General features: G+C 36.4%; 1 protein-coding gene across 7 annotated transcripts in view; it reads left to right on the forward strand.

Moving 5' to 3' along the window:
- Positions 1–18,943, forward strand: part of ELF1 (E74 like ETS transcription factor 1) — a 112,294-nt gene extending 93,351 nt beyond the window's left edge. For 3 of the 7 annotated variants that reach the window (XM_043579898.1, XM_043579892.1, XM_043579907.1), the window contains exons 5-9: positions 1,138–1,305; positions 6,859–6,942; positions 7,524–7,716; positions 9,923–10,372; positions 16,904–18,943. In XM_043579898.1, coding sequence (XP_043435833.1) covers positions 1,138–1,305; positions 6,859–6,942; positions 7,524–7,716; positions 9,923–10,372; positions 16,904–17,507 — 1,499 coding nt within the window. In that variant the 3' untranslated portion in view covers positions 17,508–18,943. The remainder of the gene's footprint in view (positions 1–1,137; positions 1,306–6,858; positions 6,943–7,523; positions 7,717–9,922; positions 10,373–16,903) is intronic. The other 4 variants (XM_043579943.1, XM_043579934.1, XM_043579925.1 and 1 more) reach the window with 2 other exon arrangements.
- Positions 18,944–20,672: the final 1,729 nt, after the last annotated feature.

Genomic DNA, 20,672 nt, shown 5'->3' on the forward strand with positions numbered 1-20,672 from the left:
GTGAGCAGGGGAGGGGCAGAGAGAGAGGGGAAAAAGAGAATCCCAAGCAGACCCCACTCTGTCAGCTCAGAGCCTGACACGGGGCTTGATTTCCTCTCTCGATCTTGAACCATGAGATCATGACCTGAACCTAAATCAAGAGTTGGACACTTAACCAACTCTTCCACCCAGGTGCCCCTGTCCATCTATTTCTAAATCCATGTTCTCCTTTGAGCTCTTCTGACAAGAAAGTAGTCAAACTCATTAATTTATTAATTTAAGTCAATTATTACTAAATCAGTTTAAGATGTTGAATATTTTCTGTATGCGTGACAGTGCATTAGGCAATAATGTGATATACGAATGAACAGATACTATTTTTTCCTCCAGTTCACAGATTAATTTTGAAGATATTTATGTAAATAACTGTAAAAGCCAAAAATAAAGGCCATGGGAGGGATAGCAGCATGTTCTGGAAGGAAAAAGGACTCTGGTTGGAAATATCAGAGACAGGCTTTATGGAAGGAATTTTCTAACCTGGGATATAAAAGATAAACTTTTAGTGGCTAGAGGGGATAGGGAAGGGCATTCAAGGTAGAATGGGTTGAGCCAGAGACACAGACCTGTAAAAACGAGAGAAATGTCTGGATAAAAATGCTTTGGTTTAGCTGAAGTATAGCTTTGGTATAGCTGCCTTCTTGGTAGGCAGGAGATGAGATTGGAAAAGTAGGTTTGATCCAAATTGTACAAGCTTCACATGGCATGCTGTGGAGTTTGGGTTTTCTTATCTTTTTTCCCCTGTAAACTATGGGAAAATAAGTCAATTTTATTCTTCTTCTAATTTTCAGCATATAAAGTTTTACAGAATGAATAATATGGTCAAACCAGACTTGGGTTTCAGAGAATAACTTTAGCAGCAATGAGAAGAATGGAGAAGAGAAACAAGATTGACTGGTGATAGAAGTCAGAGAAGGCATTGAATTAGTCCTGTCAAGCCTGGTCTAACTTAGAGTGTCTGATTTAGGACAGAAGAAATAAAAAGAGACTAGATTTCATGATTTTATTTCTACTTTAATCTTCATAGAAACAGGAAATTATGTGATGAAATTATTTTGATGATACAAAGTTGATTATAATTAGTTATTTTATTTCCATTAGATAATAATATATTTAGTTCATCTGAAGATGACATTGTTGTTGCCCCAATCACCCATGTATCCGTCACATTAGATGGGATTCCTGAAGTGGTGGAAACTCAGCAGGTTCAAGAGACCTATGCACACTCACCAGGAACATCGTCACCAGAACAACCTAAGAGAAAGAAAGGTGGGTGGTTAATTTGTTTAGGGCAAACAGTCAAGTCTTGAAGTGGAATCTAAACATAATGTTTATTCAAGGATATTTCTACACCAATTAAAACTCACATAATAAAAAATGAGGGTACAAAACATAAAAGGTATATCTCCATATTAGATTCAATAAAAAATTAAAGCCTCAACCTTTTATCTAAACCCTTTTATCCAAACTCAGTAAGAGGTTGGTGTAAGGGAAGTTAGCTTCCTTCCAAAGGACATAGTTAGAAAAATCACTAGCATAGATTCCAATATAAGATTCCTGTGGGAAAAATAATGAATTGGAAATCAACAGGTAAGTAATTGAAGAGGAAAATGTTAGATTTTAATTAGATTTAAATTTTAAAGGGAGTTTTTAACTTTTCACGAATTTAGGACCATATCTGCATACTAAAGTCTGACACTCTTTCCATTTTATTGCCTTCTGATTCTACTCCAGCTTGTATAATATTTTGAGTTTAATATCTTGGTTAATCACCAACCACCCAGTAACTTAACTTCACATAAAAGTAAGGGTAAATCCAAGAGCCAAAACTGAAGAGGGAAATAGAAACACTAAGAATGAACTGACACTGAAGGGCTGAGACGTTATGTCAGTCTTGATGTCCAAGGCACTTGTGCATTCCCAGCCATACTTAACATAATTAACATAAAAGTGTACCCAGGCTGGTAATAACTTGGGGTACCAGGCAAAAGCTCTTGTAAAACTGCTCTGGCAAGTCCTACATTTAACCTGAGCTGCATAGAATTTCCTCAAATAAAGCAAATAAAACAAAGTTGAGGTGAGCTCACATTGCAGTATTAAGGAATACATAAGGAAGATAATTCCTGAATGAGAAGCAGAAGACATAGAATGAGTCTAGGATTACTTCTCTAAGAACTTAAGACAGTCGAATTATCAAATACAAACTTTCAGTGAATATGACTGCAATTATTAAGGCAAAAGAATGAAAAACAAAGTCAAAGAATGAGACTGTTAAAAAAATACCGGGTGGAATGTCTTCTTCCAGACAACATGGAATGACAGAACCTGGTTTGGCAATGATTTGGGGACAACAAAAGAAAAAATTGTAAGTGGGACTACATTAAACTAAAAAGCTTCTTCACAGCAAAAGAAACCGTCAAAAAAATGAAAGGCAGCCTACAGAATTGGAGAAAATATTTGCAAGCCGTATATCTGATAAGGGGTTAATATTCAGTCAGAAACACATAAAGAACTCCTACAACTCAATAGCAAAAAAAAAACTGATTAAAAAATGGTCAGAGGGCCTTGAATAGACATTGAATAGACTAAAGAAGACATACAGATGGCCAACAGGTACGTGAAAAGATGCTCAACATCACTAATTGTCAGAAAACTGCAAATCAAAACCACAATAAGCTGTCACCTCACACCTGTCACAGTGACTGTCATCAAAAAGGCAAGAGATAATGAGTGTTGGCAGGGATGTGGAGAAAAAGGAACCCTTGTGCACTGTTGGTGGGAATGTAAATTGGTACAGCCACTATGGAAAACAGCACGGAGGTTCCTCAAAATGTTAAAACTACAAATAACCATATGACCTAGCAATCTTACACCTGGATACATATATTCAAAAGAAATGAAAATAAGATATCAAAGCAATACCTGTATTCCCATGTTCATTGCACATTAAAAAACATAGGTGGACCTTGAGAGTATTATGCTAAGTGAAGTAAGTCAGAGAAAGACAAATATTGTGTGCTCTCACATGTGGAATCTGAAATAGCCGAACTCCTAGAAGCAGAGAGAAAAACGATGGTTGCTAGGAGGAGGAAATGGGGAGATGTCAATGAAGGATATAAGCTTCCAGGTATAAAATGAGTATGGGGACCTAATGTACAGTGTGGTGACTTTGGTTAACAGTACAATATGTATTGTATATTTAAAAGTTGCTAATAGAGGAAGTTGCTAACATCTTAAATGTTCACACCCCCACAACCAAGTAATTATTATGTGAGGTGATGGTATATTAACTGACCCTACTGTGGTAATCATTTTACAACATAGAAGTGTATCACAACATTGCATTGTACATCTTTTTTTTTTTTTTTTTAATTTTTTTTTTTCAACATTTATTTATTTTTGGGACAGAGAGAGACAGAGCATGAACGGGGGAGGGGCAGAGAGAGAGGGAGACAGAATCGGAAACAGGCTCCAGGCTCTGAGCCATCAGCCCACAGCCTGACGTGGGGCTCGAACTCACGGGCCGCGAGATCGTGACCTGGCTGAAGTCGGACGCTTAACCGACTGCGCCACCCAGGCGCCCCGCATTGTACATCTTAAAGATTCACAACTATATGTCATTATATCTCAATAAAGCTGGAAAAAATTTTTAATTAAAAAATCTCCAGAATCTGGATTTACTTTCCTATTTAAACAACTTGAAAATACAGACAAAATGTATGAAAAAGTGCTATTAAAAAGTGGGTATCGGTCAACAAAAGCAAGTGATCTCTGAGAAACAGGAAACAAATGAGGGTGAGCCCTATGATTACCCCACCTTACTGCATAGAGAATTTTATTGTTTGTTTGGCTCGCTCTTTGTTTCCTCTTTTTCTTTTTTCCCTTCCTTTCTTTCTGTCTTTCTGTCTTTCTTTTTTCAGTTTGGCAATTTCTTAAAACATTTAATGCATGCTTAACATGTAACCCAGCCATTCTTCTACTGAGTGTTTACCCAAAATAAATGAAGCCATACGTTTATAGAAAGACGTATGCATGAATGAATGTTCTTAGCAATTTTCTTTGCAATAATAGCTCCAAACTTGAAACAACCCAAATGTCTATCAACTGCTGATTAAATAAATTTGTGGTATACCTGTACAATGAAGTAACACTCAGCAATAAAATAGAGTATACTATTGATACATACAACAAAAATGGATGAATCTCAGCATAATTATGCCAATTTGGAAAGAAGACAGATTTTTTAATATATATGTTTCTATTTATATAAAATTGTGCAAACTTGAAACTAATATATAATGACAGAAAATATGTGAGTAGTTGGTTACCTTTGGATTGGGCAGAGTGGGAGAGGTAAGATGTAAGGCTTACAGAGGGGTACAAAGTACTTTTGGGAGGGAAGGATATGCTCACTGTTTTGAACATAGTGATGATTTCACAGGTAAAAACATGTTGGAAGATACCGACTTATAGACTTTAAGCATATGCAATTTATTGTATATCTGTTATACTTTGTAAAGCTATTTTTAACGTGAAAGACTAACATCCTAATTAATAGTGGAAGACTGATGTCATAAGGAACCAAGTAGAACACATAATATATAGGTTAAACAGCAGATTAGTCACTGTTTAAAAGCAATAATGAGTTCCAATATAGATCTGATGTAGAATAAAAAACATGGAAGTCAGAGATGTGAGGATTGAATGAAAAGGTCTACATGTTTGATCAAAGGTCCAGAAAAAGAGAATATGTAGAGCAAGAGGAGGCAGCATTCAAAGGTAATGACTGAGAGTTTTCCAAAGTGACATCCCAGCATGCTGAATCCTGAGTAGCATAACTAAAAGAAGTCCAGATCTAAATACATTATAGAAAATGCAAAACACAGCACTCCCCTCGCCCCGCCCAAAAAAGAAGAAGAGGAAGAAGAAGAAACAACGAACTAACCAGAGGAGAAACTTGAAGAGGATTGATTTTTAGATTGGCAGCTTAGAAGCTCCCAGTAGAGGATGGGAGTGTTGGCTATCTTCAAAGTATTAAGAAGAAATAACTGTCAACCAAAAATTCTATACCCAACTAATGTATAACTCACATGAAGCTGTGCACATTGCCATCTTGAATAGTAAGGAAGCCAGTGGAAAGGATGGGTATTGGATAGGTTTACTAACGGTCTCTGTCTTGACTGAAACTAGTGATGAAAACAGTGGGAAGAAGAAAATGATATCAGAAAAGGTAGGTAAATAGAAAGCATAAAATAAGAGGGTAGGAGGGATAGGAGCTAACTAATATTTCTAATATCTTCACTTCTAGTATTTGTTATCATTAACGTGGTCACCCAGAGGTGTCTGCCTCATGAATTGTTCTCTGCAGATTCCTGCAGTGATGGAAGTCACGATACCTGGCTGACTAGGTTTTATATTTATGCATTGAGAGGGGCCTGAAGAGTGACTTTGTGAGAGCAGGGGAGTTGGATGCTTAACCAACTGAACCACCCAGTCTCCTCAAAAGTGATCTGTTTTTGATCCTCTTATGCACCTTTAGAAATGTTTCCTATTCAGCTTGGGGATGTGTTCTTAACTAACCTAATGACTTTATCTCTAGAATTCTGTTCTTCTAAGTTCTTGTTCTACATTGCACTAATCCAGAATTTACCCTTGTGACCTAGACCACATAGAGCCTGAAGAATGTTGGGACAAAATATGCTAACTAAGGTGTCCATTTATGCTTAATCTTCATTGGTTTCTTATGTATAGATCACTCCTCAAAAGTGATCTGTTTTTGATCCTCTTATGCACCTTTAGAAATTTTTCCTATTCAGCTTGGGGATGTGTTCTTAACTAACCTAATGACTTTATCTCTAGAATTCTGTTCTTCTAAGTTCTTGCTCTACCTTGCACTAATCCAGAATTTACCCTTGTGACCTAGACCAGATAGAGCCTGAAGAATGTTGGGACAAAATATGCTAACTAAGGTGTCCATTTATGCTTAATCTTCATTGGTTTCTTATGTATAGAACGGTAGTCTATTCGAACAGCATGATCATCTCAACCTAAATCTCAGGCAACATTGCCACCAAGTTGTGTTCCTAGAGAAATGGCAAAAGAAGATCACAAACAAGGCTTTAGAATAGTTGGTTGAGCCAGACTAAGGTTGCACAAACTACATTTAACACTGTTGGAATGGACTTGTTTAGAGATTGAATGAAGCATAACTATAATTTATATAATGTGCAAAACTGTTTTGTGTGAATTAAAAGAAATACAGAAAAATAAGATGATTAAAAATACATAGGAAAATAAAAATAGACTATATGGTTCACCAAAATTTTGCCTCACATATTTTTCTATCTCTAAAGTTTTGGGACGTTTCTAGTATTTGAGAATTACGTGTATGCACATGTGAGAAAAGCTAAAAGTCAACTTCTCCTACCATAAAAAGCTTATGTAACCAACAGACAAACTTGTATGGCTTATTTTTTGAGCCCCAGTCTTATCAACGTCAAGAATGTTCCCCCAAATTTTAAGAAAGCATTGTCAGTTTTGTTCCCTCGAAGACAAGATATAATGTTTTAAACTTAACCTTATTTTTATAAATGAGCTGATATATACATAAAGTGTTTGTGCTCTAACCTATGCTAATGATAAAATTTCACTGAAGTTATTTTCCTTTTGAGTAAATAGCATTTAGGAGACCATTATGTGTGATCCATGTATAAAGCATTAAAATTTAAGATAAATGACCAAATAGCATTTATAAACAGCTAAATTGTTCATTCTCTTTCACTTTTGAGGGCAAATACTTACACAGAGCTGTTCTGTTTTCAGGGAGAAAAACAAAACCTCCACGACCAGATTCCCCAGCCACTACGCCGAACATATCTGTGAAGAAGAAAAATAAAGATGGTAAGGGTAAGTACTATAATTTCCTTGTAATACTTATAGGTCAAGTAACAGTTAGATTGCTTTAAAATATCTGCATTTTGTAAGGAAAAACTACCAGCTCTCTTGACTTATTGAAATGGATCTTATTGCTGCCACATGCTTATAAAGTACAGTTGGCACTTTTCCATTCAAGAGATTTTTTTATGTACCTGTGTGTCCTTTCATTTAATAATGAGTCTCTTGGGAGAGTTCAGCCAGGTTAGCCTTTCAGTTCATAGACACTTTATAATACTGTTTTGAAGTTTTCATATTTTCATAACTGCTGCCCAAATATGAAAAAAATTAAGGTCAATCCATTTGCTCTGATATAAAAAGAACAACTATTGAATGTTTTGTACAACTCTTTTTCACTGTTTTTCTTAGGTAATGGTTCTTAAAGAGGTAAGAAAAAATTCCTCTCAAAGTGTTTTTTTTCTCCCTAAGTTATCACAAATCTAATTGCCAAGATTGCTCTGTCCAGACATCTTACATAAGACTTTTAGTTGTGTTTAATTTTGCTCTTTCAAATGAAATTGTAATCAGTTCAACAGAAATTGCTTTTGTTTCAGGAAACACAATTTATCTTTGGGAGTTTTTACTGGCACTGCTCCAGGACAAAGCTACTTGTCCTAAATATATCAAATGGACCCAGCGAGAAAAAGGCATTTTTAAACTGGTAGATTCCAAAGCAGTATCCAGGTTGTGGGGAAAGCACAAAAACAAACCTGACATGAATTACGAGACCATGGGAAGAGCTCTCAGGTACATGAAGCTTTTGTAGTTCGTTATGTTAAGAATATTATTTCCTAAATACTACAAAGTAGGTAACTTCTAAAAAGTTAGAGGATTACAAAAATGGTGAATTTTATTATTGAATTACTAAAACCACACAACTTACAGAAATCAGTATGTATTTAGGGGTGCCTGGGTGGCTCAGTTGCTTAAGCATCTGACTTCTGGTTTCAGCTCAGGTCGTGATCTCACAGTTCCTGAGTTTGAGGCCCAGGTCAGGCTCTGTGCTGACAGTGCAAAACCTCGAACCTGCTTGGGATTCTCTGTCTCCCTCTCTCTGCCCCTCCCCTTGTGCATGCATTCATTCTCTCCCTCCCTCCCTCCCTCCCTCCCTCCCTCCCTCCCTCCCTCTCTGTCTCTCTCTCTCTCAAAAAAAAAAAAAAATCAGTATGTATTTAAATTGAAATCTGACTCCAATCTAGGAAAATGTTTTCCTTCAAAAAATTTTTTTCATGCAAATAACAGACAGTTTCCTTATAAAGGGACTAAAAAATGCAAACCATCAACAGAAATTTAAATTGACCACAGGAGTCATATGTTTGGAGCCATTAAACTTGAATTCAGCACAAAGTTAACAAATAGTGGTAATGCAAGTACTTAATAAGAGGGTGCATTTTTATTTATTTTCTTTAATTTTTTTTTAACGTTTATTTGAGAGAGAGACAGAGTGTAAGTGGGGGAGGGTAGAGAGAGAGGGAAACACAGAATCCGAAGCAGGCTCCAGGCTCTGAGTGTCAGCACAGAGCTTGATGTGGGGCTTAAACCCACAAACTGTGAGGTCATGACCTGAGCCAAAGTTAGATGCTTAACTGAGTGAGCCACCCAGGCGCCCCAAGATTTTAAATGTAAATCTCAGATATGATCTATATACCTGAATAAATGCTTCAAGAATAATGTTAGATACTGTGAAATTTTGAACTAGGGTATCATTTTATTCTTAAGCTCACTATTAGTTTGTTTTTTCTGTGCTGTCTCTCTCTCAAGATACACATCTATTTGAGAAAGATTTACCAGAAGTAGCAATCATCGTGGTGCCTGGGTGTCTCGGTTGGTTAAGTGTCAGACTTTGGGTCATGTCATGATCTCAGGGTTCATGGGTTCAAGCCCCACTTTGGGCTGTCTGCTGTCAGCACAGAGCTCACTTTGGGTCCTCTGTCTCCCTCTGTGCTCCTTCCCTGCTCTAATTCCTGCTCTCTGAGATGGAGACGGAATCCCAAGCAGGCTCCACAAGGCAGTACAGAGCCCAACGCAGGGCTCCAGCCTGTGAACCATGAGATCATGACCTTTACTGAAACCAAAAGTCAGACACTTAGCCAACTGAGCCACACAAAGCCCCTAAATTCTTGAGGTTTGTAGTAGATTTGAGTATTCCGGCAAGTTGGAAGAAGGGGAGATGAAGAAAAGTGAACTAGATAGGTCACTGTATAATCCATATACTTTATCAACAATCTCCTCATCAGAACTGGTTTTAGGTTTAGTTGGCAATAAGGGTTTTTCTATGTAAGTATGTGTGTTTTATATATATTTAGAAAAGAATGTGTTTGGGGCACCCGGGTGGCTCAGTCAGCAGGGCGTCCAACATCGGCTCAGGTCATGACCTCGCTATTTCATGAGTTCAAGCCCCATGTTGGACACTGTGCCGACGGCTTGGAACCTGGAGCCTACTTTGGATTCTCTGTCTCCCTCTCTCTCTTCCCCTGCCTGCTTGTGTTCTCTCTTTATGTCTCTCTCTCAAAAATAAATAAACACTAAAAAAAAAAAAAAAGAGAAGGGGCCCCTGGGTAGCTCAGTTGGTTAAGTGTCAGACTTTGGCTCAGGTCATGATCTCATGGTTCGTGGGTTTGAGTCCTGCATCAGGCTCTGTGCTGGCAGCTTGGAGCCTGGAGCCTGCCTCAGATTCTGTCTCTGTCTCTCTTCCCCTCCCCTACTTGTGCTCTCTCTCTCTCTCTCTCTCTCTCAAATATAAAAACATTAAAAACAATTTTTTTTTTTAAAGAAAACAGTATGTTTAATTATACTATCTTATATAAAGTAACTACCCTTCATTTTGAAATTCTTCTTCCACTTGTTTCCAACTTGAGACTTCTGTTATTAGGGAATTTTTAATGTTGTTGAATATCATTTTAATTTATGTTTAATTGAATAAAATATTGATAAAATTGTCTGCTTTGAATAGGTACTATTACCAAAGGGGTATTCTGGCAAAAGTGGAAGGTCAGCGCTTGGTGTATCAGTTCAAGGAAATGCCAAAAGATCTTATTTATATAGATGATGAGGATCCAGGTTCCAGCATAGAGTCTTCAGATCCATCACTGTCTTCAACAACTACTTCAAGTAGGAGCCAAGCAAGCAGATCGAGAGTATCCTCAAGTCCAGGGATAAAAGGAGGAGCCACTACAGTTCTAAAGCCGGGAAATTCTAAAGCTACAAAACCCAAAGATCCTGCAGAAGCTGCACAGCCATCAGAAGTTCTGAGGACAGTGCAGCCCACACAGTCTCCATATCCTACCCAGCTCTTCCGGACTATTCATGTAGTACAGCCAGTACAAGCTGTCCCAGAAGGAGAAGCAACCGTAACCAGTAGCATGCAGGATGAAACATTAAATTCTTCCGTTCAGAGTATTAGGTGAGAAAACTATAAAGTTATTGATGCACTTCATTATGTGATGTTTCTGACCAGAGAGCCATTATTAGTTAAATACGTTAGGATTCAGAAGTGAGAATAAAAATTGTATTGATTTCAAGCTAGAAATCTTATTCAACAGATTGTTTTCAGCAGCAGATGACATCAATCCTGATTCTATCAGTGATTCCTTGTTTTTAAACTTTGACATACTTGATGTTATTCTATTAAGTCTAGTCTACTGTACCTTTGTACGATTGGATTGATCCATACAAGAAGCAATCCACATATTAGAAACTCCAGAGAATGGTTTCAGACCTTCCTTTCAAAGTCAGAAGCTGTAAAAATTTAACATAAATTGACAATCATGACCTTCTGGAATATAGTGAGTTCGAAGAAACAACATTACTCCTTGAGAAGATCTTATCACGGAGCAGTTTTAAAGTTCAAAGAGGCCAAGAATCTAATTTTTTGGGCTTTTAGAGTAGCAGAAGTTGGAAAAATAGTTTTATAGCAATAAAATCAAATTTATCTCATAACCCTGGGAAAGATGAAACAACAAATTGATCAAGAAAATCCTGTCTGCTTTAAACTGGTCTTTTGCAGCATTTGGGACTGGTCTCATTGATGTATAATGGGGAAAAAGAGGAAAGGCAGAAAATTAGATGGACATTTGTAACATTCTCTTTTTCTACCGTCATGAATTTCCAGAATGTGAATTACAATAAAATATAGGAGCCCGTCCAAATACAATAAAAATGATTCTTTGATTATTTTTATTAGCTGACTTCAGTCTTAACATTTGTATATTCCTGAATATAAATGCTGGATTTTTGTTCAGTTGATCTTGAGGTAAGAAGCATTACCCAGAATCAAGACAGAGTTAGATGTTTTAGTCTTCCTTGTATGGTCCATTTAAACTTGTGGCATCGTGAAAATTGACTTGCAAGGAGTAGAAAGGTTACATTTGTCCCATTTTAATTGGACAGGAAGGATCAGTCTTTCACTGTTATTAAAGGAGTACTTATTTATCTATTTTCTTTTTAATGTTTTATTTTCCTCTACGTCCTATTGGTTTTGTGTGATAACTGAGTATCTAGTTGGAAGTACGTGATTCCTCCCATTGGTTTCTAGGCTCTGTCGTCTTATCATTGTGTGTATTCGTGTTAATAGGAAACATCCAATAGTCATAAGCTAATCACTAGGACCCCCTTCGTGGAGTGATTCAGTTATTTTTTAGCATCTTTTTTTTACACCTTGAGAATAAAAACAAATCCCCCCACCTTGCAATAAAAAAAGTCCACAGAACTCTAGCTCTGATGGATATTAAATTGTGATACTGTATTGGATACTTTATTACTCTGAATGTCAATTTCTGAATAATACTCAGTGCTAGATATTAAAATGCTATAATTACACTCCTTATCCATGATTTGCAAACTGTCTTTTGGTGTACTTTTCCGAATTTTCATTTCTAAGGTCCCTGATTGTTCTGTGGACTCCCTGCCTGCTTCCTGCCTCCAGTATTTTTTCTCTGGAGTCCAACCTGTTATATAAGACTACTAGTCACAGCTTTGCTATGCTACTTTCTTGCAACTTTTGTTAGATTCATGTTGCACACAGACTGCAGTTAAATTTCTGGAGCTCCGCTACCAGCTCTCACTTCTCTGCTCATGATTCCTTCCTTGCCTTCCACAGGTAAAGCTGACTGCTTGTGTGCAGTGCAGCTCAATCTGGGACTTGAACCAGGTGTTTCAGTTGACTTTAATGCTCGTCTCCTCCTATACGTGTAACCCTGCAGGAGCCACATTTTATTCATTGTCCTTCTGCTTAACATAGTGTCTATCACATAACACCCCTTCAGATTTATAGATTTTATTTTGAAATAGTGTATATATTCATTCTTATCTCCTCTCGGAATAATGAGTTCTCTAAGTGTACTGCTTATATAATGAAGAAATTAAAAACTTCAACTTTTCAGAGTTTAAAACATACTTCCTTATTGAATAAATCATTTTCTATTTATATGTATGTATATACACACTTTCTTTTTTTATATATATACACACATTCTTAATCATTCCTTTGACTTTAAAAAAAATTGTTCCCACATTTGGTTGTATCTTTTATTTGTATCTCTCAAAAATCCTACTTATTTTAAAGCAGTTAAGCCTCTAATGGAATGCATTTTATTCCCTGAAATTACTGGATGTGTTAAGGCCAAAGTTAATGAATAATGAATATAATTACTCCGGTTTTTCTATTGTTCTTTTCCATTATATAGAAAGAAAGAAAAGGTGTTAAGTAAATTTCAAGCAAATTGTACATATTACTCTGAAATTTTAATGCATTATTAGAATCATTTTTCATTAGATTATTTTTTTATTTAGTGATTTCTTTATTTTTTATTTGTATTTTTTATAATTACCTGAACTTTTCATCATGAAAAATTTCACAATATTAACAGGCTGAAATAGTACAATGAACACCTGGATTCACAGTTTAAATCCACATATTCACATATTTAAATCCACCTGGATTCACAGTTGATAGCATTTTGCTTTATTTGTTTTCTCTCTATTTCTACCCTTTTTCATGCTAGGTTATTTGTCAAGTAAGTGGACATCATTATGACATTTTATTTCTAAACATTTCAACATACAGTTCTTAAGAATAGAGAGGTTTTCCTAAATAACTGTCGTATTATTACTCCTAAGTAAAATAGCAGTAATTTGGCTACATTTTTCTTAATTTTATAACTACTTATTAATAAAAACAAAGACCACTTAAATATCTGTAGCTAAGAGAAAATGGAATATATAGGACTTAAAATTATTAAAAATTAAATAAAAAGGGGGGGGCATCTCGGTGGCTCAGTCGGTTAAGCGTCCAACTTCAGCTCAGGTCATGATCTCACGGTTAGTGAGTTCGAGCCCCACATTGGGCTCTGTGCTGACAGCTCAGAGCCTGGAGCCTGCTTCAGATTCTGTGTCTTCCTTTCTCTCTGCCCCTCCCCCACTCATGCTCTGTCTCTCTCTCTCAAAAATGAAAATAAACATTAAAAAAAATTTATAGGACTTAGAATATTCAGTGAATATATCAATAAGAACTGACATTTTCAAAGCACTCTCTGTATTTTATATGCTTTCCATATATTAATGTCTAATATCCTAACTTATCAATGAGATATAGGTAGTAGTATTCCTATTTGACAGATGAGGAAGCCAAGGCCAGGAGAGGCCAAGGAACCTGGTCACATCTAGTAAGTGGTGAAGACAGTGTTTTAATGCAAGAAGTTTAGTCCAAAGCAGTGAGCTCATGATTTGCCACCCTGCCTGTTGAGTCACATGATTCTCATGAATTACCAGTCATTTACAATGAAGTAACAACATGTTTTTTCTTTTCTCAGTTTTTCCTTTGCTCATATCTTTTTATCTCACATAATTTCATGTATGTCTGTTGAAATCTATTAAGCTTTTCTAAATGATTTATGGTATATGTGCTCAGTTTTTACTCTGCTTTAATTTTATATGTGCTTTAATTTTGACTCTGGCTTCATGTTATTCAAAGAAGCTACAACAAAAGTAAACCTCTGGTAAAATATTTTCCTGAAATTGTCCCTTGATAAATTTGCAAGTCCACATACCAACCTAACATAATTTTTTTCTCTGTAATATTTATTCAAGCACCAGTAGTTTGTCTTAGGGTCTTTTAAATCACTTAGCCTCAAAAAATGTATAATGTGCAAATTATCTTAAAAGCAAAGTAATGAAGTAGGAAGACTATAGGCGTAACTTTTCAGCCCTTCAACCTTGTCAATTATTAGATGTGACATTGAATTGGATTAATTAACTATTCTGAGTCTGTTTCCTCATCTCTAAAATAAAGGTGATCTTAACAGTTAATGGTGTTACAGGTGATCATAACAGTTAAATGACATTTCCTTGACATCTAAGTAGATATGCAATAAGAACTAAATGTTACATTGTATACCTTTCTTAGTCTCAGAAAGTTTGAGGAATTTTAAATTACCAGTATATACCAGTGGTTACAAGCAGTGTAGGAAATTTTATAAAGTAGTTAACTGTAACATAACCTTTGTTATATAATATAACCAGACACAACTGACAGTTTAATCATTAACTAAGAAAAAAATAATTAAAATTTTCTGTGGTTGGGAAAAGGCTGCATGATATTTTACCTTTAATCTCTGAATTTTTGTATTAGTGAAAATCACTTATTTTAGAATTTGTTCAAATAAGCCAGTATACTTACATTATATATATATATAAATGAGTATATATATTTTCCGGCAGAGGACAGTCAGGTGTTTGGAGAAAAGGATGTCTTTTTCTAGTTTGAACAAAAGCATTGAAAGTCTAGTGGTAGCCCTGGTTAGCAATATGGAAAATTTCCAAGTACGTTATTGCTTGTGCCACACCTGAATGAGGAAAAGAGGAAAAAGGAGTTGTGTATTAAAGGTGTGTAACTGCCCACAGTTTAAAGATAGAAAAGACAGTATTCATCTTTAGCTGAATTTATTTGGGACTGAAGAAGTGGCAGTGTGTTGTAATGGGCAAGCACAAAGGTCTTGCAGCAGTTGGCCTCTTTTCTTATATAGCTGGTCACCTTATGCAAGCTGTTCACTCTCTTTGTGCATTAAATTTTTATATGTAAAATGGGGATAATAGAACTTACAGGGTGGCAAGGCTGTACATATTTATAGATACTATCTGTGTGCTTACTATATGCCGTGTGCTATCTTATTTACATGTACATGGCCATGAACTCTTGTCATGGGGAGCCCTTAATTTAAGAAATGATATCTGGCTATAGGGTCAGTTAACATACCCAGGCTCCAAGATACCCACCCAAGATATCCTGATTCAGGTAGGCAAGGGGAAGAAGGAAGAACAGTGTATTTTGGAAAAGCTGCCTGGATCCCAAAGTTATTCTGTATCCTTCCAACTCTTTTCTTGCCTGCCAATATTATCAGTATATCTGGCCTTTATTTCTAGTCATAGCCTGTCCACCTATTAAATCTTCATTACCCGGCTCATATTCTCTTCTAACTCCATCCTTCAAAAGAGCTGCTAACATCCTGCTCTAGGCTGATTGTCACAGAGGTGGCTTGGTTGGAATCTGAACTTGGAAATCAGAATCCTACCACAGTGGGTAGGATCTAGTCATCCTGTGTCTTTCCACTTGCTTTGAACTTCTCTTAAGCTGCACTGAGTTTTCTTTTCATATGTCTACCTAGCTAACCCATTTGTTTTCTCCAGAATTTTATTTCTCACATATGTAACAAGCCACATAACTGTAACGTATAAAATTTGCCTATAATAATCTGTGTGCAATGATTAACATTTGGGTGATGGGTACCAGCCTAGCTGTTGACCATTTGAAGTAGCAGTCATCTATCTTCTGTATAATAGCTTCATAGAATTAAGAGAAAACAGTTGAGATCAGATGCTGAGTGTTTTCAGCCGCGCTTGTTTGATATTAACAAAGGCCATAACAATAATTTTCACACCAGTGAACTTTTAAAATTGGATTGACTCACAATATCATTAACAACCTTATGTAAGCTTGATGTACATTAAAGGATTTTATGTTAAAGATTATTTGAGCTGAGAAAACTGCTGAAACATGCTTCCATTTATTTTTGCCAAAGCTTGCCCTTATTGTTTGCTCTCTATGCCAACCTAAAGAACCCCCATGAGTTCATTATATTCATGACTCGTTTTATGTAATACAATATGAACTGTGAACTATTAAATTTCTTCTTATAGTTCAATATACATTTAAGACAGGGTTTGTTATTTTTTAAATTGAGCATTTTCCCTCTATATATAGAGAAACAGGTTGAAAACAATTACAATCATATGAATTCTGGTAATTGTGGATGAACATGTGGATGATATTATCCCTCAAGTATTAAAAATAATGAGAGTGAATCTAATACATTTGTTTGAAAATACCTAATTTTCTTGGGGTGCCTGGGTGGCTCAGTTGGTTAACCATCTGATTCTTGATTTCAGCTCAGGTCATGATCTCATGGTTTGAGTTCGAGTCCCGCATGTGGCTCTGCACTAGCAGTATGGAGCCTGCTTGGGATTCTCGGTCTCCCTCTGTCTCTGCCCCTCCCCTGCTCATGCTTGTGCTCTTGCTCGCTCTCTCCAAAAATAAACTTAAAAAAAATAATAAAATTTCTAATTTTCTTTCAGGCAGTTCATAATAACTTCTTTGCCAAGCATTTTGATATCCTCCTCCTTCCCCAACAAAATTGCTTCCCCATTTGTATTAATGTGGCACTTTGTACAGCAGATGGTATCATAGTTAATGGCCTGAGAGTTTTGTGTTGGACATTCCATTATAATACAGGGTCTGGTATGATGTTTATGTTGTGTTGAAAATACAGGGAGTAGCATTTGAAATGTGTAACTCATATTTTGTCAAAATGACTTCAAATGTTAAAAAAGTTTTCAGTTGTGTAGAATATGCTGATTTTCTTTTATTTCATAATCTCAATAGGACTATACAGGCTCCAACCCAAGTTCCAGTGGTTGTGTCTCCTGGGAATCAGCATTTGCATACAGTAACACTCCAGACAGTGCCAATCACAACAGTGATAGCCAGCACAGATCCATCATCAGGTGCTGGATCTCAGAAATTTATTTTACAAGCCATTCCATCCTCACAGCCCATGACAGTACTGAAAGAAAATGTCATGCTGCAGTCACAGAAGCCAGGCTCCCCTCCTTCGATTGTCTTGAGCCCTGCCCATGTACAGCAGGTACTTACTAGCAATGTTCAATCGATTTGCAATGGAACCGTCAGTATGGCTTCATCTCCGTCCTTCAGTGCTACTACTCCTGTGGTGACCTTTTCTCCTCGAAGTTCACAACTTGTTGCTCACCCACCTGGCACTGTAATCACTTCGGTTATCAAAGCTCAAGAAACAAAAACTCTTATACAGGAAGTAGAGAAAAAGGAAGTTGAAGATCATTTGAAAGAAGACATTGAGAAGACTGAGCAACAGCCACAGCCTTATGTGATGGTGGTATCCAATTCCAATGGATTTGCCTCTCAGGTAGCTGTGAAACAAAATGAATTGCTGGAACCCAACTCTTTTTAATTAATATACCAAAGGAATTATGGATGATTGTTTTTTAATTGAACATTTCCAGTTGTATTCAAACTGATTCTAAGATAAATTCTACAGATGTTCCTAATTTTGTAGTTAATTGTTAAAAATATTAATTTAGAGTTAATTTTGACTTTGTTAGATGAGGGAGGGTACCCAAGTGTTTCTCTTTGTTGTGCAAATGTTTCAGAATTCAATTGTGAAGGAACAGGCATTTTATACTATGAAGACATTCTTTTCAGATTTTTTTCAGTTGCTATACCATAAGCATTTTTTAAGTTTCTTTTTTAATTTTACATGGTATTAGTTTTTCTGATTCTTTTGTAAATACAGTACTTAAATACAAGGCAACAGGAGATTTATATAGGAACCATTTTCATTCCACTTGCGTAAGTTAAAGTCTTGACCCTTTCAAATGCAAGACAGCTATTTTATACTTTGTTAAAATTATGATTTCAGTTAGATTGACTTTAGTTGGTTGCACTGTATAAGGAACTATGAAGATGTAGAAAACAACATTAAAAATTGAAAGTTGCCTATGATACGGCTGAACCTGTTTCAGAAGCAGGATAGTATAAAAGCGTCAGCCTAAGAGTGGCTCTTCTGCTAATTAGTTGTGTGATGTTGGGCAAAGCCACTGGATCTTTTTGGGCCTCAGTTCTCCCATAAAAGGAAGGGATATGTTGGATTAGATGAGATGATCTTCAGGCTCCTTTCTGGTTCTAAATTTAATGATTCTAGCTCCTATATTTTAAAGTTATATCAACTAAAACATTATCAGCTTATTTCTTAATGTAAATATGGCTAACATATTGCAGAAAAATAACTGGCCCTACAACCTACAAAATTCATTCTTCTGTTATCTGTAAGATCTGCTATGTATCTGAATTCTTCCTAAATACTGTGTTCATTAACTTTTTAGGCCACTGTGTACCATGGCCCATCAGTAAACTTACATTGCTGAGTGCTAAATGATGTACTGCCATTCTGAAAGAGTCAAGGATCTTTCTTAAGGGCCCAGAAAGCAACCACACCTTGGGCTCATCTGGCCGAGTAGTCAGTTGCTATAAAAGCATAATTGCTTTATATTTTGGATCATTTTTTTATTGGGAGTTGGGGGGGGTTGCGTACAAAGATAATATACATATATATCTGAGTCTCGGAAATGAAATAGTTTTTAGATTACTTTTCAACTGTAAATAATGTACATTTAATTTCACAAGAAAAATTGTTTTCTGCAAATTTTCTAGTACAGCAAAGGAGAAACTTTTGTAGATGAAAAAAATCATGTTTAGAGGTCTCTTGTTCTATGTTTTCATATTACAGAGTGAATTTGTATTTAAGCAAAAATTTAAATTTTGGAAGCCTCTAAACGTTTTTGTATCTTTAATTGGTTTATTATTAAATAAATCATGTAAAAGTTCTCAGTGTTTGTGTTTTCAAGCAAATATTTCTTAAGAAGAAGTATACAGAAAATGTTGTTGGTATTTGCAATGCTATTAAGTATTCGTATAATAAGCTCCATTGGTCAGATTAGAATTGCTGAATGCAGTTCCTCCTCTCAGTTTTCCTTTCTGCTATGCCAGACGGCAGCTTCTACATGGCACACGTGGATTGCCAAGCTCTATAAATTAGAAAACAATAAAATTTTCTTAGCAATAATATTCAACACACTCTAAAAAACAAGTTTTCTGGGGCGCCTGGTGGCTCAGTTGGTAAGCGTCTGACTTCAGCTCAGGTCATGATCTCACGGTTCGTGAGTTCAAACCCCGCATCGGGCTCTGTGCTGACAGCTCAGAGCCTGGAGCCTGCTTCGGATGCTGTGTTTCCCTCTCTCTGCTACTCCCCCACTCACACTCTGTCTCTCAAAAATAAATAAACATTAAAAAATTAAAAATAATAATAAATAAAAAAGTTTTCTAATTAGAAATCAGATCAGTTAATTGTTAAACTTAGAAAACATAGAACCAGAAAAAGAGAAGAAAATTAAAATCTCAATGCAATACCTCTGTACCTAGCAGTAACTTACACACTTACTCATTTTGTCATGTCAATTAATATTCTTCAAAAATGGGATTTTAAGGGGCGCCTGGGTGGCGCAGTCGGTAAAGCGTCCGACTTCAGCCAGGTCACGATCTCGCGGTCCGTGAGTTCGAGCCCCGCGTCAGGCTCTGGGCTGATGGCTCGGAGCCTGGAGCCTGTTTCCGATTCTGTGTCTCCCTCTCTCTCTGCCCCTCCCCCGTTCATGCTCTGTCTCTCTCTGTCCCAAAAATAAATTAAAAACGTTGAAAAAAATTTAAAAAAAAAAAAAAAAAATGGGATTTTAAAAGGAGCATTTTAATCTCTGAAGTCAGAGGAATGCAGAAAAGAATCTGAACAAATAGGCCTTGCTAAATTTCCCTCAGTTTACTACCCTTAGTTCATACCCTTTTCTTCTGTCACTTTTCATGACTTCCCATTCTTTATCAAACCTAGTATAAAAACACTTAGGCTTAACATTTCTTTGAATCTTCATTTCCAAATGAAGGCTCCCACATCATGTAAAACATTAAAATAAATAGGTATGTTTTCCTTCTTTAAACTGTTAGTTTGATTTTTAGGCCCAGCTAAGCACCCTAAGAAAGTCATGGCAAAGTTCTTTCTCCTCTAGAACTCTGGCTAGCCATGCATCCCCTAACATAATCTCCTCATATTGAACTCCTGAACAGGAGCATAGCTAGCTCTCTGGCCTGTGATGTTACTCTCACTGTCCTAACCTAAAAACCTGATGTTTTCTCAGTTCCCATTCATTCTTTAACCTTCTATAGTATTGCATTTACCCTATTACCCTGAAATTACTGTTGCAAAGGTCACTAACTAGTAGTTAATTTCCATATGCCAGATTTCTGTCCTTATCTTCCTTGACCTTTCCAACATTTAACCTTTTATAACTCACCCTGAACTTTATTTTTTTTTTCAAGAAACATTTTTTTTTTTTTTTAAATTTTAGAGAGAGAGTGTGTGTGAGCAGGGGAGAGGGGCAGAGGGAGAGAAAGAATCTTAAGCAGGCTGCACGCTCAGTATGGAACCCAATGCAGGGCTTGATCTTACAACCCTGGGATTATGACCTGAACCAAAATCAAGAGCTGGATGCTCAACCAACTGAGCCAGCCAGGT

This window comes from Prionailurus bengalensis, chromosome A1, assembly GCF_016509475.1.
Source record: "Prionailurus bengalensis isolate Pbe53 chromosome A1, Fcat_Pben_1.1_paternal_pri, whole genome shotgun sequence".
NCBI lineage: Eukaryota > Metazoa > Chordata > Mammalia > Carnivora > Felidae > Prionailurus > Prionailurus bengalensis.